This window comes from Gadus morhua, chromosome 6, assembly GCF_902167405.1.
Source record: "Gadus morhua chromosome 6, gadMor3.0, whole genome shotgun sequence".
NCBI lineage: Eukaryota > Metazoa > Chordata > Actinopteri > Gadiformes > Gadidae > Gadus > Gadus morhua.
Window position 1 is genome coordinate 16,444,718 of NC_044053.1, and position 24,201 is coordinate 16,468,918.

At 41.7% G+C, this 24,201-nt stretch overlaps 1 protein-coding gene across 2 annotated transcripts in view; it reads right to left on the bottom strand.

Moving 5' to 3' along the window:
* Positions 1 to 24,201, bottom strand: part of ipo11 (importin 11) — a 129,724-nt gene that overhangs the window by 101,906 nt on the left and 3,617 nt on the right. For both annotated transcript variants that reach the window (XM_030358199.1, XM_030358198.1), the window contains exons 2-7: positions 23,614 to 23,753; positions 22,914 to 23,014; positions 20,762 to 20,834; positions 15,318 to 15,521; positions 5,974 to 6,106; positions 1,889 to 1,947 (exon numbers count right to left, since the gene is read on the bottom strand). In XM_030358199.1, the coding sequence (XP_030214059.1) occupies positions 1,889 to 1,947; positions 5,974 to 6,106; positions 15,318 to 15,521; positions 20,762 to 20,834; positions 22,914 to 23,014; positions 23,614 to 23,751 (708 nt within the window). In that variant the 5' untranslated portion in view covers positions 23,752 to 23,753. The remainder of the gene's footprint in view (positions 1 to 1,888; positions 1,948 to 5,973; positions 6,107 to 15,317; positions 15,522 to 20,761; positions 20,835 to 22,913; positions 23,015 to 23,613; positions 23,754 to 24,201) is intronic.

The following is a 24,201-nucleotide window of genomic DNA, read 5'->3' on the forward strand; positions in this document are numbered from 1 at the left end:
GTCTGTACATGATCTTTTGGGTGAGATATGCATTTCTGAAAGTATCCCGCCTACAGTTACCAAACGAGCGAGTCAGTTTCGGCGCCCCCTCCAATGTAGGAAGGGGGCACAGTTGAATATTACTTCCCACTTCCCCACTCCCCTCCAATCAGAGCATAGCTACGATTTTGTGGACCAGAGGACGAGCAGCTCCGGCGGGGGGAACTCGGCGGCAGCTCAGCTCCGGGAGTACAATCCATTTCCTCTGCCGGACTGCCGCCGAGCTCCCCCCGCCGGAGCTGCCGGACTGCCACCGAAACATCGGCGGCAGTCCGGAGGAGGAGACATGGAGGAGAAAGGATTGTACTCCCGGAGCTGAGCTGCCAGACTTTTCAGCTCCCGGAGGACACCCGCCGGAGCAGCCGGGATGCTTTGGCGGCAGTTCAGCTCCCGGAGTACACCGCCGGAGCTATCGCCCAAGCGGCGGCCAGAGTCCGGCAGCTCCGGCGGTGCCGCACAAGCTTCGGTGGCAGTTAGAAAGCTCCGGCACGGGGAGCTCGGCGGCAGTCCGACAGCTCATCTCTCGGAGTACAATCCCTTTCTCCTCCATGTCGTTCATGGACTTCAGAGTCAAGGCCAAACTTCCTTTCCCCCAATTCTTCTCAACCATGGCCGAGATATCCCCCACTACGAGTCTTTACTTGTTGTGGAAGTGCCAGAGACGTCAGACACTATGATTCATAATATCATCTGAGGCACACATAGCTTTTGGCCTTGATATTAGATATAATTTTATATAAATACCCATATATAATATTATTATTATATTATATAGATATAGAGCTCCAGGAGTCCGCAAACGGCAACAATCCCTTCTCCTCCATGGTGTGGTTCAGTCTGACAGCTCATTGGTCAATGGGCAGCAGCTCATTTGCATTAAAGCTACAGACACCAGAAACAGTGCATTCTGAAGGGACTGAAACAGAGAGGAATAGCGGTAGGCAAGATTTTTTTTTTCCTAAAAGCTATTTCCAGCAAACGGCAACAAAAACATGTTTTCTGGAACTCAAATACAATGTTTACTTGTTTGGAAAACACCATAATATGTCTCCTTTAAACACCACAGTAAAGAGATGGGGACCATTCAAAAGTTATATTCCCCACCACATGGCTGTTTTGGAAGAGTACGGTCTACTGACCCAAAGCACTGAGAACACTGGCCTGCACTTTGTTGCATTTATCCAAAATGGTGCTGGAAACGAGTAAACACTCCAAAAATCAAAATACCGTTCAGGGTGATCAAAACGACAAAACCATCTCTCCTGGCTTTATTCAAACATTTCCAATACAAAGTGATAAACCTTGAATGTGCCGATTCTGCCTCTGAGCGTTTAGATGGGAGACCATCACAATGGTTTGATCACGCAGACCGGTATTGTCCTTTGAGACACTTCAACGCAGGAAACAATAGCAGCCAGCGGCATTTATTTAACAAGCCCGTCACTAGGCTGATAGGACTGGTGGCCTGGGTGAGAATACGCAACTAGTGTTCAAAGCGCTGGGGCCTTTTCTGCAAAGGATTTCTTTAAGTGGGAGCTGTTAAGAGAATGAAAGAGTTTGTGCTTGAGCATGTGTTTACTTGAATTAAGAGTGCCTTTTATTGTAACCATCCAAATTTAGATGGCTGGCCGTAGAACTGAGAGGAAAGTCGTAACTTTAATAGCCATGACGTGGTTTAATGCACTTCAAATTGCAACCATCACCAAGTACACACCACATTATGAAGGGTGGCATTTTCAAAATCAATGCCACCCTTCATAATCAAAAGTGGCCGAATACATTTATCAAATTGGCAAATGATAAACCAAAGGATGCACTCCATTCTGCTATAAAGGACATTCTAACTCACCATCACTTCCATATTTTGCTGCGGCGTCTGGAATCCATGCACTGTCAGTTTGCGAAGCACTGGGGAACAAAGGAAAGAGGAACACATTAGCAGCCTACACATGGATGCATGCGTTAGCTTTCTGATGCTGTGATGTATGCTCCACCATGCTTCGATTAAGTAGAATACGGCCAAGACAAGCCCTATGCTAATCCACTGTGTGAGTGCCTGTAGGTTAGGGATGGGAGCAGAGTATGCTCTAGTCCTCGATTTGGAAATTCGTATTCATTGCCTGAAAGGGCCTATAGAGTACAGTAGACTGTCAATACATTTTGGCCGCAGGTTGCTATGGGTTGTTAATGTGGTGATGAGATAGACAAATGTGGACGTTTTTGAAGAAAAACAACCAGTTAAATGTTGGCTGGTCTAAAAATCCTCACTAGTCCCTCAGAAACCAAGTTCAGTAGTAGTTGGCACATTATACTGCAGAGTTTTACTGTTATTTTTTACTTAGTAAAATACACAGATCGAGTGGTTCAAAACACTGTTTTTTTACACAGCTTTTTAACCCGTTAAGCAAAGGCTTCAATGGCGTGTTTTCAAGATAGTCAAATTAGCTCCTCTTCTTGATTCTCATAGCCAGTAATTCTTCATCCAATCAACGATAAGGTAAGATAAAATAAGTGAGACACCACCGGCCCATTTCTATCGTTCACACTTTGCATTATCTAAACTATGTGGAGGCAATACCAGTTTACTCCATGTTCAATTCAGTCATTGAATTGAACACTGCTGGCTGCTTAAAGTCTGTTATTGTAGGCCTACGTCTATTTTACCAGATTTTCTTCACATTAAATGACAATTACGGTATTTTGAACATTGAGCCCCCTTTCAGGTTTGTCTAGGATGAAATGGAGTGGTTAACACCGAAATCTTGACTTGGTCCCGTCTTGGGCATTTGGCTAATTTCAAATCGCCCCAGCCTGCTTCACAATGGCTGGCTACGGGCATCACAAACCTAACCTAAATGTTTGTTTTCAGAAATGCGAAACTCACCGAGGGGTTAGTGGTGTTCGTTGATGTTCCTAATCAATAATGATAGTGAAGTACAGTTTCTGTCATGTTTTATTTGGCATTTTGTAAATCCATTGAAAAGGAAACTGGACCGGAACTGGAAACAGAATAGGGGGCTGGCCTTTTCGCTCGGTACTTGCCCTACTGTTGAGATGGAGAACCATCAACATTTCGGTGTTAACCACTCTATTTCATCCTAGACAAACCAGAAAGGGGGCTCAATATTAAAAATACCAGAATTTTCCTTTAAACAGAAACTCCATATCACTCTGGTAGTTGTCTAATTGAAACACAGATGAAGACCATGTCATGAATGGTCAAAATTCCTCCTGTGCATTGAAGAATCGCTCACGGATGTTGCACATTCGTGATTGTGCTGATAATAATGGCATCAATAAGTTTAAATATGTTAATAGAAATTACATATTTCTTGTCTCACCGCAAGCTATGAAAGCAGGACCTTATAATGAGGTTTGCAATTGCTTTTCAAATATCCTATTCAGTCCAATTGCAAAAGCGTCATCTCGAATGGGCCACCATTTTAAGAGATGAATGAGCCACCACCGAAAGAGTCTTCTTGCACAAGAGCACTGTTCAACCCCTCATAATATGCATTTAATCCGCATTACATTCATATTAGATGACTGCTGGAGTGAAAGTGGATTTTCGATTTAAAGTATTTGGATGACACCTAGCGGAGCCACATAGTAACGTATAGGTCATTTAGTAGTCCAGTAGAACAAGACTACGTTCATGGGAACAAAACTTTATTTTACAATCGTTGGTACTGCTATAATAGGTAAATTAATATTACCTAATGGTACTTCAGCCACACAACATACCAGACATTTCCGCAGTATGCGGAAACATAGAACAATACGCTACCTTAGTCTCAAGAGAACTTACCTTGGGTAGTGCTCTCAATAGATAGATAGATAGATAGATAGATAGATAGATAGATAGATAGATAGATAGATAGATAGATAGATAGATAGATAGATAGATAGATAGATAAATACTTTAATAATCCCAGAGGGATTATTAAAGTATTTCATGTATCTGTATCATGTATCTGTATCAACATACAATAAGGGTTATCCTACCGTTTATTACTGCATTGAACATGGAATAAATAGCCGATATAGTGCATCAACATAGTGTAGTAAAGTGGATGCACAGCACAAACAAAAGATCATTAATTGACTGTTTTGGTCTGACTTTGGATATCGTTGATTGGGTAAAGAATATTCTTACTTATTGGCTGCTAGAATCAAGAGGAGGAGCTCATTTGACTTATGAAAATGTAATTCAAAATCAGTCTAAAACACAGTATACTACGTCGTCTTGACATTTGAGTTTGGCATTTTGAACCACCGAATCTGGGTATTTTATGGCGTGATAAAATACAACACCGTAAAAGAGTCGGCATGAAAGCATTTATCATTGATTTATATCAATGCTCGAAGAAAAAGGAGTAGTTTTGACTGAAGGCCTTCCATATGAGCACAAGCACCGAACGCACACATGGTTCGTAAATGGGGTTCATTTAGAAACAATAGGTTATAAGCTATGCCAACAGTAATTATGGTAAAAAAAAATTATGCAGCGTTCTTTATACTATGGCCTCACGTGTGGACATGGCACATCGACTAACCAAGCTAAAGCAAATAGGAAATGCACTTCTTTCAAGATGGAAAGTTGGAGTATGTTTACTTCATTAGATCATCTATGAATACTAGAGCTGTCAAGCGATTAAAATATTTAATCGTGATTAATCGCATTAATGTCATAGTTAACTCTAATTAATCACGATTAATCGCAAATTATTTTTCTATGCTAAATATCCCTTGATTTTTTTGTCCCATAATTCTTCTCATTTTAATTCTCTTATCAACATGGTGAAGTGCATCGGCTTGCCTTGTGCAAATGATTTTTTATTGATAACAACATTGGCATATACACTGATCAAAACAGGACGATACAAAAAAAGAGCCTATAGTGCAATTAAACGACTGCTTTGAACAAATGTCATTTGAACATAGCAGTCAGGCTACTGCTTCTTTGTTTTGAGCCAAAGAAAAAAAAAAAAAAAAAAAAGTTTTTTTTTTTTTTTTTTATAAAATAATTGCGTTAATCGCGCGATAAAAAATTAAACGCCGTTAAATTTGGTTTGCGTTAACGCCGTTAATAACGCGTTTAACTGACAGCTCTAATGAATACTAATCATTACAAGCTTGTTTAAACTGTGGTAGAACTGCTTATATAAGCAATGTATATTAGTAGTTCAATATAAATTATTGATATCTTTTCAGACCTAGATAGTTACAAGTAGCAACCTAGCCCCCAGTTACCTCATCGACCTCCTCTAAGAATACACTCCCTTCCGCTCCCTCCGCTCAGCCTCTGCTGGACTACTATGTATCCCCAACTCACGACTCATTACAATGGATGCCCGGTCATTCAGCACCCAGGCTCTGGAACTCCATGCCCCCACACATAAAACAGTCAGACACCATTACAACCTTCAAGTCACAACTCAAAACTCACCTGTTCAAACTCGCACACAACGTCTAACTGATCACTGTCTTGATTGTTTGTTTTGTCTTTTTTTTGTTTTATTTTTTTATGTTTTTATTATTTATTATTATTTTTTTCCACAATGTCTTTTTAAACAATTTATGATGACTTTATGCTCTGTAAGGTGACCTTGGGTGCCTTGAAAGGCGCCTCTAAATGAAATGTATTATTATTATTATTATTATTATTATTAAGTATTCCCAATGTCTCATGTGTTTAGAACTTAAAAAAATCTGATTAGATGATCGATATCTTTATTCTACTCAGTTTTCCAGAACATGGCCCAGTAAACACTAAGAAAAATATAACTATTTGTATACGTGCCATAACCTGTTATAATGATCTGTGTACCACAGAGTACCGTAATAATAATGTATGGTTGCATGTCCAAACCTAAACTCAAGAGGAGTTTTCTTGAAGAACCCGAGAGGTTCTCTCTATTGGTGAGATGTTACCTTTAAGTGACAGCAGCGTCCTCTCCAGCGAACTGAGAGCGGCGGCCTCGTCACTGGCGTAGATCTGCTGGAGGAAGCAGTCGGTGTGGTGGCTCCACAGGGAACAGGCAAAGCTGTAGATCCCCGATGCGAGCTGCACATAAAAGAAACACAACAGTTCAGTCAATGGCCAGATACAATATGGAGGAAGCCTGATATAATTAGATGAAGTGAGGAGTATGGAGTCACTCTGGCTGTGTAGCGACACACAAGCACAAATAATTAGGCACCACACACACACACACACATTAGCCTTCTGCAAAAAGCCAATTACGCACTCTATTCAGTTTATGTCCGTGAATCTCTTGAATTTATGAAACAGCCTTTAATTAGAGAGCAGTCAACAATGCTCGTCACCATTGTCTATAAAGGCGCAAGGGTTGAAGACAAGACATGATACAGAATAATAATTGGATGGCGCTTGTGCAGCCGTTGCTCTGTTAAGAAGAACCAGGCAGTCCATCTTTGGGTCAGGCATCCTCCGTGCTACAGACACAGAATGCCGATGCGAGGCACTTCAGTACAGGCTGCTGATTAAAGCCATGTTGACCAGTCTCAGAGTTCGCTATAGTGCTACATTAAGAAATGAGAGAGATAGAAGAATAAAAGGTGAGGGAGAGTGCATTTAAAAGGCCATTTAAAGAAAGTCTTTACATAATGGATTTATTGAAATTGTCATCCGAAGGCGTTTTATATTCATGCTTGTAGTTGATAACTTTTCTTTGACAAAATTGGATGAAATGCAAGTAATGGTCCTTTGTTGACACATTTTCCTACTTGTGAAAAGTACAACGGTTATTCAACTAGCCTATTAACTTTCACCATCGTCAATGGTGAAGTTTCACCATCGTCAAATATATTTTTACAAATATTGATTACTGAAATTCGGATTGATCGGAAAAACATAAAAAATAAATATGTCGAAGACTGAATGCTCCTTGAGAACGGTATCTGCACATTTAGTTTTCTCTGATTCACATACTTTTCATAGCCGGAGGCCAGTAGCAAGCGTCAGAGCAAAGTGTGAACTATATCACTATATTTGTATTTAACAGAGCTTGAAAATAAATTAATTATAACAGTTACTGGTGAGATTGACTCTACAACAACAACAACAACATGAATGTCTGATAGGAGAAGACTGCGCTTCTTTACACACAGAAAAAATAAGATGATAGAAGGGAAAACATAAAACGCATAAAGAACCGTGGTTTCGGTTCTCAGATATAGAGGGCCTGCTTAACAAAAAGTTAATTTCAAAAAATCAAAGGGTTCGTTACGCTGCTCAAAAGGTATGAATCATCATTATTCAAATGATGCACGGATTGAAAAAAATTTAACACCTCAGTCCTCGTCTGACCCACGTGCTGCCATCTGATTCAACCCGTGAAAATGTATTAAAAAGTGTGTAGTATGCAGTTCAATCTCAAGCAGGCACACCAGAGTAAGGTAGCTCACACACGTATTTGATCATATTGTGTATATATACGATTTCTTGATACAAATAGAGAGTGAGTGTGTGTGTGTGTGTGTGTGTGTGTGTGTGTGTGTGTGTGTGTGTGTGTGTGTGTGTGTGTGTGTGTGTGTGTGTGTGTGTGTGTGTGTGTGTGTGTGTGTGTGTGTGTGTGTGTGTGTGTGTGTGTGTGTGTGTGTGTGTGTGAGAGAGACAGACCACTGGAAAGGGTGAGACAAGAATTTGGAGGACACAGAGCACCACAAGGGAAGGATTTCTTAACAGATTGAAGTCATAACTTCACCCATGCCTCCCCTAGTGTGCAACGACTGCCACGTTCTCAAGCACAACCACACAAACGCGTACTGAGGAGTAGTTCCACTGTCATTTAGATAGATTTTTCAATACACTTTCCATCACTCTAATGCCGTTTTTTTGCCAACTTTTTAAAATAAAACCAACCTTTACTACCCTATAGAGAAAATACACATCAATATAGCTTATTATAAAACTCTAATCGATCAAAGCAGTGAGTCATTGCTTTTAATTGTACTGCAACACTCTTTCCGATAGCAAAATAAGCCTATTAAGATGACTGAGTTTGATACCAAACGAAATGCAAGTAATTACGAGAGCAGCCAACACACAATGAGATCACAAAGATATGATCACTGACATTGTCATGTCACTGTCATTTAAGCCTTTATCATACATTGAGGTTGTACATTGATAATGATAATATTGTTGCTGATGATGGTGCGTGTCTGACTGTGTGCGCGCGTGTGCGGGTGTGCAAAGAAATCCAATTAGTTCCAGCTACGGTTTGAAGATTTAATTTGGACCTCGTCGTATCTCATAATAACTACATGTGAATGACCACCTCTGGGCAGGCTCAATGTTAATTTAAGTTAATTTTCTCTCTGTGGATAGCATGCTCGTACCCGTGTTGAGTCTACCAACCAGGCCTCTGGGGCTAAGAGCAATGATCACAGAGTCCCTGTTCAGAAAGCACACATTGGGAAATTAAACGCCCCACTGTACAGTTTTTGATTTTGAGAGGCCATGTTTGCTAGGAGTTTAAATCAGTATCTAAAATCCATTCAACTTTCTCTGCCACTGAAAAGTGTGTGTGGTGAGAACGTCGTTTCAACAGTGACCATACTGACTTTTACACTCCCTCTTATCGAATACTTTTAACAGGCCATCACAGAGTAGGCTATTAATCAGTGAAAGAAAAAAATTCTGGAATCTATAGCACTTTTTAGCACTTATATTGACGGGGCGTGATGGCCTTAGAGGATTTCAATTTAAGCATTTATTTCGCAGATTGTAGCTGCAGCGTTTCCACTCAATTCTGGACCAATTAAAAATAGTAGGTCCGCATTAGTCCCTTGCTCTAAAATTATCTACATTTTCCTTTAAGCATGAGCCACCAAAATCCCAAGGATAAAAATCACATTACAGCTGGGTTGCTAGTAGGGCTGAACGATCTATCGTTTTCGACCGAAAATCGCGATCTCAAGCATTACGATTTTGGGATCGTCAAAGCTGCGTTTTTTTTTTTTTCATTATTATTATTATTATTTTTTTATTATTATCATTATTTCACAAAAGTGCAATTATTTTGATGCTGATGAGCCATTGAAGCAACTTTACTTAAGAAAGAGGGCTCCCTTTTTATTTGACTTTTTTGGTTGTTGTTTCTTAGATACTTGAATAAACAGTCTTGCATTTGAAATCTGTTGCCAGCAGTTTTCCTTATTGCATTACCTTAATGGAATTCATTGGTTATATTAATTTATACTGAAACTTGATTTAAAGAAAATAAAACGTGGTTGAAATCGAAACCGCAATCTCTACCAGAAAAATCGCAATTTCAATTTTTTCTTAAAATCGTTCAGCCCTAGTTGCTAGGGACTCTTAGGTAATTAATCGTGCCAATATGCTGTTTTACTTGGAAATGCATATCATGGAAGCAAGCTACGGTCTGAATGACATTTAAAATGGTCAAGTAATTAAACTAACTAACCCACTCTGCAACGCGGTGCTCTGCGGCCCGTCTGGTGTGCGACCCTCTTTACAGTGAGGCTCTGCTATAACCGAGTCGGACTGGAGCCGAGAGTGGATCCAAAACCCGCTGACATCCTCCAAACGGCACACAATATTAAGGCCGACAGGTAGAGTGCACACATTGCACTGTGGCACTGTGGCTGCATCAGTTATTTTAAAGATAACTTACTGATTGCCTTACCCCGACCAATAGATTAGTTGAAGAGTGGGCCGAATTTTAGCTGACCAAGACTTTTTATTTGGTTGATTACAAAATCCACCAATCCATCCATTTCCTCTTTCTGCTTGGGTAAGCACTATCCCAGAACCGATTCTGAATATGAGCAATCACCCAGAAAGGGTGCTGATGGACAACATCTTGCTAGGACTCCCTGTTCTGCATCAAACACATTTATACAGATTGGCACCAGTGAAGACCTTACTGCACCTTTAAAGAGTACTTCTAGGGTGTAGAAAGAAGGGAACGATCCATCCCAGAGCTGTGAAACTGTGTGCACCAATAACGAGAACCACTAGATGGTGGAGAAAGAGTGGGGTAAATCTAATCAGCTGTTGCATATGGAGAGAGGTAGAAGCTTGGATAGAGATCAAGAGAGAGACAGAGAAGGCAGAGAAACTGTCAACCACAGAGGGAAGTAGAGAAGAGAGAGTGCAGACATCTCACGGCTGTGGACCTGCACTACCGAGCTGCTCTCTTGTACAACATGAAATATAAATTGGAGGAAGATGAAGAGAAGAATATATGAAAAAATGAGCGACTAGATCAACCCTCGCTATGTGCAGTGAAGCGGCTTGCAATCAGGAGAGTGGTGTAAAGTGCACTCAACAGATATGAAAGCCAAAGAATCAGTCGCCACTCCAGTATATCAGCTCCATCATTACTCCCGGGGTAGTTGTTGATTATGTCATGCATTGGAGAGCGATTATGTCTCCTTGGCGCAAGCTAAATGGCAGTGTCTGGCTACCGAAGGATCGGTAAACATGTGCTTCGGAAAATGACATGTTAGGCGACACCCTTTCATAGAGGGATGATCGCTGCACCAATACAGAAGAGGCTTAGCAAAGGGAACGTTGAAAAAAGGTTTTCCTTTGGAAATCATGCAGTTCATTGTGCAATAATGTCTTTAGAATAGTTGAAATAACGGTTTATTGGCAGAAGCCAAACAGGGAGATGAAAGAGATGCAAATTTCAATGAAGCCAGACAGTCCCTCCATTTGCATGTCGATAACCTATGCCAGCAGGGAGGGTTCACAAGCTGAAGTCAATCAGGAAAACTGCCGATCATTTCTTCCATCGTCTGTTGAAAACCCCTTGGGTAGTGATACTGTGCCTCATCACCATTCAACCGCACCAGGCCCATTATTGTCTTCACAGCCCAACACGTAAACTAAAAACAAGCCAGAGACTCAGCACTTTGTACACCGAGAAATGACGATTTCAGCCAAGACTGCAATCCACTACTCACAACCCCTTGCTTTACACACACAACCCCTTGCTTTGCACACACCTCAGCTTGTGAATTGAAGTTGAAATCGACAATGAAGGAAGGACAACATCTTACAGCTGAACAACATGAACGAACATCCCAGGGACAGCGCCTCAAACTTTGTTTTGTCAAAACATTTTGTGAAACCAAGCATCTCAGGATATTTTAAATCTTGAATGCTATATGGATCCCCGTTAGAAATCGACTTGTACAATAAGTAGGATCCCAAATGAAATGGCTGAGTAATTAAATATGAATACATTATTGTGACATAATTTGAGATGCTGTGTCCTCACGTTGTTGGTATGAATAATGTGGGAAGCAGAGGCCCTAAGCAGCATAAGTGGCCAGCAATAATTGCAAGTAATTACCGATTATTAAAACATGAAAGTGAAGAAAGTGCAGTGTAGACTTTCCTGCATTTCTCCCGTGCTACAAAGACAACACAACAAAGAAACGCTCTGGCCCAGTTTGACCTCCCATGCCTCGTTTTGAGCTTAGTCTGAAGGATTTGATAAAAATCTGAAAACGGGGAGATGTAATTACACACTTTGCAGGACAGCGTTAAGTCTAATTCTGTGGGTATGACAAAGCTTGTTCTCAAGCCTTTTCAAAATATTTAGAAATATTTGGATTTATAATTTAAAACACACAATGCCATGGTAATTACTAGCCTTGGAACCAGAGGAAACTGCAAACTCATGTTTTATTTGCTCTGGCATATGCGTCTCGCCTCCCTTCCGTTCAGACAGACTTCCAACAGACCTGGCCCCAGACGGGCCCGTCATAACAGTCGATCTAAAATGGGGTGGGTCTAATACGATGACTCTAGAGGAGCAACCTAAGGCATGTTCCTCAACAACCAAAATGTCTGCCGCAGAAGTAACACACGTTTCATTTCTCTGATTGGTTGTAAGTCTATCCAATTGTGTCCAGAGGCATTTTGGTCTGCGTCCATTGATAAAGCCCCTTGGAAATGAAAATTGAGAAGTTCTAGAGTAAGAGGAATTTGCAAATTCGTCTGGCGGTTTCAGCCTAGGTAATTACAGCAGCAATACAGGATTTATGTCCACCAGAGAATATTAGTATAATCCAATCATGTCATCAAACTCACAGCTTAACACGTTGCTCCAGCTTGCTCCATTATACTGATTCTCTACCCATTGTTCTCGTTTTACAAAAGGCAAATTATGTGTCTAGTCCATGGATATATACTAAGTTCTAGCCCAGTTGGAATTGGTTCCGTACCCACAGCTACTCGTTGGCCAGAAAGACACCAAATGACAGTATAAAAGACTTGAAACTTCATTGTTGCTAATTTGGATACCTCAGCCAGAGTCTGTTTCAGTCCGGTTGATCATTAATGACTGACCACCAATTGAGTTTTAAGGTGTTAATCATCAGCCACAGCCTGTGGTTGGTTATCATTAAAATGCCCATTATCCGTCAATGAATAGGTGGTGTTAGGAGCATAGACTTACATATTGATGGGATAAGGGCTTGGCGGTTTGGCCTGAAAATAAAACCTTAATTCTTTCAAACTGATATAAGATTTTGACCAACTTGTTTGGTGCATCAATTGCAGCACTGAATTAACTCCTTTTTTCTACTGTATAAATAGGGACAATATATGTATTATGTCACTGCATCTGTGATCGCCTACCACTAGGGCCCTTTCATGTCATAAGGAATTGAAAATGCTGCTGCCAAGGCTACCTGCTTTTTTGCAGGCACATTGTGAGTAAGGCCTCCCGGACAACTACGTTATACTAGGTATAACGCTGCGGTGTGTATGGATGTGTGTAGCTCCATCAGAGCAGCGATTTATTTTAATGTGGGGGTCTGAGTGACGGTTAAGCTTGTGCATATTATGCCACGGTGCAGTTTCATATACAGAACATTGCTCATTAAAAAGTTATTTGCACAACAGCGTTGATAAAGAAGTATCACAAAGTTTGCCGTCGGTCATAACACACTCCTTCCCTGTACTCTGCAAAAAAAAATATTTTAAAGTGTTTCAATCTCAGCCAAACAGCAGGTTTGATTGCTCTTTAAGGTATAACAAATCTGCAGAGCCAGAATTGTGCTTTTTACGGTTCACCCATTTCACAAACCGTGGGAAAGCTAATTATCAATTAAATCAAAAAGAAAAAAAAAAATCATTTGAATTTCAACCATATATTTCTAATGTAGGTCCAAAATGTATTAGTTTAGTTTGACAATTCTTCTTTATTCTTACAACTAGATTGCCTAGACACACAAATCGAAACTCAGAAAACCCCATCTCACATCCATCTTTCTACAGCACGGCGCAGCGCTACGGTGGGAGCCGACACGGCGACCCCCCTTTCTGCTGTTATAATGATCTTTGCTGCCACTCGAAGCGTGGTCAGGAGAACACCTGGCTGAGCACTGCCTCTTCAGATGACGCACAGCACCACGCTGGGGCCCATTTTGAGATTCCCATCACCGCGCGGTGTTGACGCAGGATATTACCCATGGCGCAGTCATCGCAGATGCATTATCAAATCACCATTGCATAATCGTGAGCCCTAATTGATGGCGGCGCGGTGTCTGTGGCTCCCCAGCGCCGTTTAGATGTGCACCGTTTTAGGGGTCGCTGCTCCCCAAGCGGGGGATGTCTAACACACTGCAACTTCAAGTAGCTTACCCATTCTAATGCACGGCTGTTTATTCGTCTATGTGTTTATTCATTATGCTCCCGTCTCATATGACTGCTGATCAATTTTAGTCCAGGGAATGCCTTGTTATGGAATAACAAGGGTGGCCAATCAATGCAAAGTATTTTAAAGTGTTTTGAAATGCAACCAATTCTCCTTCCTGAGCGCTCCTTTCATTCTATTCGCGCCATTAAAATGTTTCATAACAATAACTCCTTCCTCTTCATTACTTATTCTTCTCGCTCACAGGTCTCTTCCCCTTCACTTCCTCCGCCCAGATGCCACTTCCTCCCTGGCCACCTCCCCGCCAGTCGGTCCGTTGCTAGTGGGTCAATAAACCTAGGGGCCGTAGAATATGGGGGGGGTGTGTGTGTGTGTGTGTGTGTGTGTGTGTGTGTGTGTGTCAGAGATAACAACCAGGCCTAGCCAGAAGTAACCTCATCTCCACAGAGCAGCCTCTGCTTTGCTCAGAAAACACCAACTTGTAGCCTCAACATTGCCAGCCAATGTTAAAGAGAGAAGGTAATCACGTTCACAGATTAGAGGGGTTGATGGCAGAAGAGGGGTTGTGTTCAGAGTCGCTGTGGCAGGTTCTAAAGGTTTGATAATGGACCTTGTGCGACAGGGTTTCTCTGCGTCAACATCGCTGCCAGAGGTCTATTAGTTATGTATGAGACGAACCAGCAGTAACTACTCCTCCTCGCATGGTCCTCTTTCTCCAGCGTTTTAATGCTTTCCTTTCAACTCCCCGTGCTGAGGCAGGACAACTATTCGCTACATGTTATGTTCAGCCCAGTGAGTTAAACATGTAATAAACTGGCATGAACAAAACGTGTCCGGAAGACCATTTCATCAGGTGTATTAAAGCCCCCCTTCACAGACCAACTCAGCCTTCAGGATTCAAGTTAACCTTGGTCTACACTCAACATCCTTCTGCTTGTTAGGTGAATCCGCTAAGTTTCACACCCACTCAGGTCCATAATAAAGATCCTTATACCACCCAGAACTCTCGCAAAGAATTACGCAATGCTGGAACATTTTCATTATTCACTCATTATTTTGTGTCTGGACGAAACCTTGTGCATGTATGGGATGGTACATAACATAGCAAAAATCGCACATAGACAATGAATGAAGAGAGGGAGACACACAGAGTGACGTTTGGAATCTAAACACTCATCTAAACTCATACAGCAGCTAAACAGCATCACCTAGAGGCCAAATTTGTCATTTAACTACATTTGTTATAATCCTACTCTAGTATTATACTACAATTGGCTCATTTAGCCGACACGTTTACCCAAAGCAGCTTACAGTGAATTCAGAAAGACGTCCTAAGTAGCAGGTAGTTGTTAGGGACCATGATCAAGGACACCTAATGCAGATAAGGATGAAGCCGTAGGTATCGAAAACAGTACATTCCGGCTTGAAGTCAAACCCCTTAGCCACTACACACCATATATGTTTCACATTTGGAGATTGGACCGTCTAACAGATTTGAGAGAAGGGGGGAACAAAACAACAAATCCACAAAATCCCCCAAGAAAAACAAAAATCAAGAGGAATCTGCCATCAAGCATACTGAGGGATAGGAATAAATAGAAGAGAACTCACGTCCTCAAAGAGGCGCCGGTCCTGGGCCAGACGCTTAGATGCCAGGGTCTTGGTGACGTGGTAGAAGGTGAGCAGGGCTCGGTGTTGCTGCAGGCCATCCTGGCCCTTCACAGACTCCATCAGAATGGGAATCAACTCTGGCCACTGTCTGGGACAGTCCAAACGGGCCACCTTGGCTATCAGCACTGCAATCTGGGTGGCGATCTAATGGTGGAAAATGTGAAAAACATTGACGGAAAAGGTTTCAGCCTCAGGAGCGTGGGTCTTATTTAAGTTTTATGGATGTGGAACATTTTGGCTTTAGGCTTTATTATGTGTTTGATATAAACTAGATTTAGTCACAGACATGGCATAACCGAGTGAGTGAATGTTTGTAAAATGCTCTCAATGTGGAATATAGAGTTGAAATACCAAAATCATCAGAATAAAATACATTTTGTTTCTGATCAGGGCTTGTCTCATGTTGTTGTTATCCAAAATAATAGCACCAAATTAAGAGTTGTGCTTTTTGTCTGAAAAGTGCATTAGCAAAACTATAAAATATAATTCAGTCACTTTTCCTCCTCCAAGCGAATATATATCAATGGAGCACTAATGCCTATGGTTGAGTTGGTTACAAAGCTTTGTTGCACTAGAGGGTTTGGAAACACATTTATTATAGAAATATGAAAAGGAGAACAAAACTATAGAAAGTAATGACAACTGCAGCTCTTTGCAATTTGAGAAATGCCTGTGGCTTATGCAGTAAACACAAGCAGAGATGATGAAAATTCTTGAAAGTGAAGACATCATCTTGCTTTCTTTTGAAGAAGGTTTGCAATTTCTAAAAATAACCCTTCCTACAAAACAGAGTTGAAGTAAAAAGGGAAAAATATATATAATGCAAACAGTAAGAACTGTTGCCAGCTATGTTATGTACTGACTGTCAATGTGAGGCTCGGGCATAAACTTTAGCACCATAGGGCCAACAAGGTCAGGCTACCATAAATCATCTCATGGCTGTCACGAGATTTCAGCCAGACCGTAATATGTGAGGATGATTTTTAGCAGAGATAGCTCAGGAGTCACTTGCAGTGACTTGTGTGAGTTGAGTTGTGCTGGACTTGCATAGCGTTTGCACCAAATTTGTCAAAATGCAATGGTGAGCCATTTGATTATGGAAGATGGCTGGACTTCAGACAGGCCCCCGAAATGTATCCTGTTTTGGTCCCCTCGTTGACCTGACTATCGATAGGGTCAGACAAATATTTTTCGGGGGATTTTGCAACGTTCTAAAGTTTACAAATATATTTACAGCAATGTGCTGTTTACTTTTCTTTTGCCGAGATGACCTTTCAAATCCTGGGCTATAGCCTACAGAATTAGTAGTTAACTATTCAAACGAAATGTAGGGTTACAGTTTGATTCACCTGTGACCTCAAAGGTGTAGGACCTTTTTTTTTTTTCTTCATTCATATCAACAAACGTGTTTTTTTGTGAATCATAAATTCACTAGCCCAGTTCAGACCAAAGATTCACCTTGCAACGGCTTGCAACTCGCAACGCCTTGCAACGCCTTGCAACGCCTTGCAACGAGACGGGCTGCGACGTTCTAAAACTGGGCAGTTCACACCGGCTGCAACGCGCTGCAACGGGCTGCGACGCTAGGTGGTTTCCATAGCAACTGTGAACGCTCTGGCACATGCTGAGAGCCGCAACATCATCATTTGCGTAGGTTAGGTTAGATTAGTTATGGTTTGCAATTAGTTTTATTTTTATTTTACTTGAGAGTAGGCTAGAGTTACTATGTTTTGTCATTCTCCACTACATCTGCATTGGAGTAAATAGCTGGAGTTTACAGTTAGTTTAGATTACCCGTTGTTGGATACATTGCATTTTCCGGTCATTTGTCGTCCTCATATCTGTATGTGCACACAATTATTCATGTCTGCGATCATCACAGAGTCCACAAGCAGCAGGTCGAAATTCCCGATGGGTCACAATTCATGACAGCAGACCGTCGAAATCTGCGACTACACTGTAAATGCGGGGAAAATGAGTCAAACCCCAACCAAGTGTTTTCAGGTCATTTGTCGTCCTCATATCTGTATTTGGACACTATTATTCGTGTCTGCGATCATCACAGAGTCCACAAGCAACGCAGGTCGCAATCAACGATGCCACAATCAATCTAGCGCACCGTCGAATTCTGCACCCACACTGTAAATGCAGGAAAAATGAGACAAACCCCAACCAAATCTTTTCAGGTCATTTGTCGTCCTCATATCTGTATTTGGACACAATTATTCGTCGTAGAATTCAGCAAGATTAAAAGTGCAAATACATCAACAAAATACGACAGTACGGTACCGGGACGGAGTAAGGCCGTGACGTACAAGTTGTTCTGTGCTGTGATTGGCTGAAGAGGAATAGTTAAATCGCCGCGTTCTAAAACTGGACCTTGCGATTTGACATGTTCAATCTCTGGCGACTCCTTGCAACGCCTTGCGACGGCTTGCGACGCCTTGCAACGGCTTGCAACGACCCGTTCACACCGCCCCTGCGACGTTCTAAAACCGTCTCGTTGCAAGGCGTTGCAAGGTGAATCTTTGGTCTGAACTGGGCTTTAGCCTCATGCAACAATAACTTCCCTAACAACTTATCCTTCTTTAACAGTTCTCTAATATCCCATCCATCCTATGTACAATAACTACAACTTCCCATATAAATATAAATGGCTTGTTCTAAAGGCAACAAAATCTCAATGATTCTTAATTCCATGGGATGATACACCATTCAAAACATACTTATGAAAATTATTACACTTCTGCTAAGTCTGTTCTGCTAGATAACACCAACATTCTAAAGACTGCACATATTCAGTACTTATAAAGTACATCCCCATAATAATAATAATGATTTGTGATGGTTGAAAAAAAAGAACAACACATTATTATTATGGGACAAAGTAGATTTCCCTTTGCAGGTCATTCTCACAAGGCACGAAAAATAGCTGAATGGAGTATTGAATAATATGGTCCTAATTAAGTCTGAATGAGTCACTAAAGTCATGCCAGCATGAATGGCCAAAATAGTAAAGTTCATAAAGAACTTTTTGATTTATTTTAAGTGATCGTTAGGTAGAGACAATTTTGTGACATTTTTTAAAAGAAAGGCTCTTAATAAGTTCTATACAAATTAATAACTTGTTAATTGTTTTCATATTCTCAACATCAGCACAGTATTTTTTGTGCAATGTTCACCATGCAACTACGGAGGCACGTGGTCCTTTTGAGGAGAAGGTTAACCCAAGTCCAATAAAGGCTCTTTGGACCCCATTATAAATGAGTCACACAAATCTAAATATTAAAGAGTTTCAAGGCCATTCAAAGCCAGTCAAAGGACTTCTTTGCAAAGTCATTTGCTGTATGTTCGCAATCATTATGAGGTTATTTCATCAAACCCACTCAATAGAAAAAGATTACCCCGTTAATTAACCCCATATGCTAATTTAGCTTAACTCCCGCAAAAAAATTCTGTTTCCATGGCAATGTGATAAAAAATAGAAAGGAATTCACAATTAAAAAGGTCAAACTTTTTCTTTCAATATCTTAAAGCAATTCTGCACCGGTGGAGACATGAATCTGTATTTAAAGTGGGTCAAATAGTTAGTTGAATAGTTACATAAATTTCAAATGTTGTGCCTCCTTGACCGAGAAAAAGCAGACAGTGACCTTTTGGCACTTGCGGATTGAAGACGACAACTCCCACAATGCCAATCAGCGTTCACTCCCTTAGGGACGTAACATAACAGCCAATCAGCGTTCACTCCCTGCAGTCCAGCGTGAACAGCAGCATGGAGGAGAAGTAATTGTAGTTCCCTTTAGAACTACGGTGAATAACGTTAGCTCAGCTGTAGGTAACTCGTTTCTATAGCAACCACACAAGGCTGCAACTGATCACTAGTTTAAAAACGTAGTTGTTACATTGTTTCTCCCTTGCAAAACTATGTATCGACTGACCCTCTGATAGATTTCCGACACATTTTAGAAACTTTTTTAAACAAGGTTTATTTTTACAATGGACCATGTTTGAAATGTATGTGAAGTCAGCGGGCAATAGGCCGGATTAATGCACCCCTCCCAGCCAATCAGAATCGAGCATTCTTAAATGAAGTAGAATAATATGAATTAAAGACTTCGTCGGGTTCTCGGATACCTCTGGTACTTCCACAACAAGTAAAGACTCGAGTCAGAGTACTGCACGACTTCGGGTACTCGACCGGTGAACCTCACAATTTCGATGAAATGGGGGGAAAATAATGTGGGCACTGTGCCGGATACGGGTGCTGGTCGGGTCGATCGCAATTTTGTGATTGCGAGCGAGACTTCTCTGCTGCTGGAGATGTTATTCAGGAGCAGAGGAGTAAACTAAAACCGTGTGCCAGGTGCTTTTTTTGCACAGCAATATAAAGCACCACCTCACACTCCAGATAGAGTAATTCCCCGGCGTTCCATCTAATGTGTCTAATTTTCCTTCAGGTGCGGGTGTCGGTATGAATTTATAGCGGGTCTGGTCGGGTGCGGAATATAATTCTGACTGGTATGGGTGGGTGCGGGTTTGGATTGCATTTTGAATTGGGGGAAGAAACATTGGCTTTGACTCTCTGAAGTCCAGATTGAACTTCAACTTCAGATCGATGTGGAACTGCTTACCGCGACATGGGGGAGAAAGGGATTGTTGCCCGCGATTGTCTCCCGCCGGAGCCCCGCTGCCCACTGCCTCGGCGCTGCCAAGGCGGTGGTGCCTTGGCGTGGGCAGCGGGGCTCCGGCGGAAGACAATCGCGGTCCACAATCGCGGGCAACAATCCCTCGCAGTTCAGTCTACTTCAGATTGATGTGGAAGAACCAGAGACGTCAGAGAAACCAACGGAGTCGCTTGAGATGATATTATGAATAAACGACTGCGTCGGGTTCTCCGACGTCTCTGGTCCTTCCACATCAATCTGAAGTTGCAGTTAAATCTGGGCTTCAGAGAGTCAAAGCCAATGTTTTTTCCGCCAATTCCTTCTCCACCATGGCCGAGAATCAATAAACGGGTCTCCACTTCGGCTGTTTCCCATTCCCATTTGTGTCGGTCTAGTTCTCTAGCTAAGCGGTGAAGAAACATGGTGGACATTGTGTTTACATCTCGTACGCGGGCTCCCTCATTCCTTATTGGTGGGCTTACAAATAAGCCACAGGAAGACTGACAGAAGATACAACTTTTTTTTTAATATTATAATTAGAGGATGCCTAATTATAATATACGATTTTATAATGATAGAACGCCGGTTCTGTATCGGTATCCGTTTAAGATTTTCTCAGTATACAGAATGTTTGCCATATAATGTCCATCCCAAAATACAAACTGCTTTGAAAATATCTCAAAAGATTGGATTAAATAACTACAAATAAATACAAACCTGGTTGACTGGCTCATTGAAATTTGTAATTAGACCAGCACGCAGTGATGTCTTCTCCTCTTCCGACAAGGAACTGTGAAACATTGAAGCAGATGGAAAAAGACAGCATGCATTACATCATGTGGTTTACAACAATGCAAAACCAGGAATGCAGCGGAAAAACGGAAAGGGCAGAAAGTTTGCATCAAAATGGCAATTTGGAAAATTGCAACAGACATACCATTCAATTATGTCTATTACGATTACAAATAGTGTCACAATTTTCATTTGAATAAATAAACCAGTTGTAATCTGCATGTCATGTATCGTCACTATAACTGATGCATCTTCATATCAGCCCAACACTTGAATGAGGTTATGGAAGTGTGTGTGGAAGATGAATAGTCTAAGCAGCCCCACCTACCCCGACTCAGACTAATTGGACACTGAGGCCGGGAGAGACACCTGAGCATTCATTGTGCAGAGGTTAAACCAGATCTCACCCCCCCCCCCCCCCCCCCACACACACACACAATGTAGATATGAAAGGCTCATTCTAAAGTAACAAAAACAAAACAATCTTTTTTTCATGGGATAATAAACTATAATAAAAAACTAAATTGGCATTTCTGCCAAGTCTGTTCTTCTAGATGCCACTCAATTTTACACACTGCCCCTTTAATCCAAATCTTAGCCAAGGCATTCCACAGTATTTAATATAAATGATATGAATATACTGAGCAGGGGGATGGAGATCTCGCTCCCTAGATAACGCTATCACTCAGGAACAGCTGGCCTGCCAAATCCAACCCGCCTGCAGCAGACCAGCACTTTCTCCACGGCTCCCTCATTCATACACAAGGCACCGCTACGAGGGCGGCTGCCCTGGAATAACTTAGCACAAACACACGTCAAGCGCGCGGAGAGAAAAGTTTCCTGAAGAGATTGGCATTATGATGCAGTGACGAATGAGGCATTGCATCAAACTTGAATGTACCCTGCCCTGCCTGGAGGCACATTTAAAAAGAGTGGTTAGGGGTGGCTTGAGAACAGGTTGGATGGAGTAATGGATTCAATTAACACATAAATAACATTGGGGGAGAAAAGGGACCATAGGTATAACTGTTCTGGAGTGATGGAAAACCAATACTGAAACTATAGGAACATCGAATAGCAGGGTGATGTACTTCCAAGCATTGGTCTTATTTGTATGGTAATATTAACCGTTTCCCAATCAGGCCTTGTTTACACAAGCTTTTTGTATCTCTTCAAATCGCAGACTGACAACGGTTTTGAGATAGCCAAGCAAAGAGATGTTTCTCCGTCTTAACAGTCGGGAATGGTTGAACGACAGATATAGAAATAGCCCACTGTTGTCTATGCAACACTCAGTCTAGACGAGCCGTCTAGACCGAATCTGTCGTCAATTAAAGGGATACTTCACCGATTCAGAACCGGCGTTCTGTCATTATAAAACCACTATTGTAAGATAAAAAAAAAAATTATTTCCCCTCAGTCTAACCCAGTCTTCCCTTGGCCCAGCTTTCCTGATCCAATTTTCTCCTGAGATGACGTCAATTGACGCATTTGACGTCATCTCAGTAAAACTTTGCTTGCCTGCTAGAAGGGCCAAGGACTACAAACCACTGGTTCCGCAAATTTGTGAGCCCACCAATAAGGAATGAGGGGGGGCGGGAGCTTGCGTACGAAATGTAAACACAATGTCCACCATGTTTCTTTACCGCTTAGTTAGAGAACAAATTTGCAATGTGAAACAGCCGAAGTGGATTTTGAAAATCTATGTCGGATTCGGACATTCAGGGCTATTTGTACGAGCCAGAATACAGCCAGGAAGAATTGACACAAATAGAGGAGAAGGCTGCTGCGGCTGCAGCTGAACAAGCCTTGCCAGTTGCCGAGGAGAAGGAGCCGGAGCGCGCCGGTTTGTTCTGTTCGCTTATAGACACTAACACAGAGTCCCTGTGCTGCAGCGAACTTCATAACGTAGCCTTTAGGTAAAGTGTTACCAAATACAATACATATTGCCAAAAATGGGGGGGTAATACAGAGGGAAAATCAAGGACACTGATGTGCATAACAAATCGGTCTGAGATAAAGGATATGCAAGAAATAAAAACAAAAAGAAGGAGATGGAGAGGATGTGGGAACTCACTGTGGGGCCACTCTCCTCCAGTAGCGGTCAATGCCATTTTTGAAGTAGAGCACAGCAAGCCACCTGACATTCACGTCAAGCATGTGGTTGTTGAAAATATTCTGGGGGACAGGAGAAAAGGAAAAAGGGTTATGGCAATCTTGCCGAGTTTAAAAAAGTTGTCTGCATACAACGTAATGCTTTAGTGTTGTGTAGTATATGTATATCAATTATATTTTTTAGATATAAAAACATATAACAGCCCTACTAACAAAGTAAATGTGGATTAGGACTAGGACTGTAATTGTGTTAATTAGGCACCCTTATTCTCATACCCAACTGCAAATCTTCTCTACTGGCATGGTCAAAGATACCTTCAATGATGAAAGTTTAATCAGTAAAATAATCTGCATGTCATTAAGAATTTTGCCATAAAGCCGATTACTTTCCCCCTATCTTTGTCAATAGAATTCAAGTATAGTGACAGTATTAATTGTAATTTTTTGATGCACGCTATATAACTGTGCCACAGTGCACTGAAATAACTGAAGCATAAAACTAAAAAGGAACCAAAACTGAGAAAACGCATTGAAGTAGAAAATGTACGCATTTACGCAGACAATTTATGTCTGCGTAAATTGAGGCTTACAAATGCCATGCTCTACCGGTGGAGCTACACAGAGGACTACTCTGTTTAGGTCATTCTGTGTTTGTTTTGTACCAGGAGGACAGAGTAGAATCCGGGCTGGGTCTCCCACTGTTTGAGCTGCTCCTCTGCAGGCTTCAGCCCCGCTGTGTCCTGGCTGGTGGCCTGAGTCAGGGTCTGCAGCACCACCAATCTGGCACTGTCCATATCCATAACTGTCAGAACCAACGGGTAAGAGAGAGGAACAAGATAGAGTACAAGGAGAGAAAGAGGAGTGTTTAAGCATTTGAGTTTCACATTGATTTCTGATAGAGGTCATTAAGAAGCAACTTGGGGGAGGGAGGGGTTAGGCGTAAGCATCTGATTCAAGGATGCATACAGGAGGGCTCAAGATACCCATGTTCTACTGCAGCCAGCAATGGTGCCACGTAGGGCTGCAGGATATATCGGCTATGTACGATATATCGATATAATTTCCACGGGGATACAAGATTTGACAATATCGTTTATATCGATATGCGTTAAAATGGTCAGTTTCCCCCTCAAGCGTCTACAGCGCTTGCCTTGGAGACTGTGAGCGCGACCCCTCCCCCTCCCAATCTGTCTTTCCGAACGTGCGTGTGCAAAGACGCCTCATTCCCGCCCCCGCCGCCCCCTCACAAC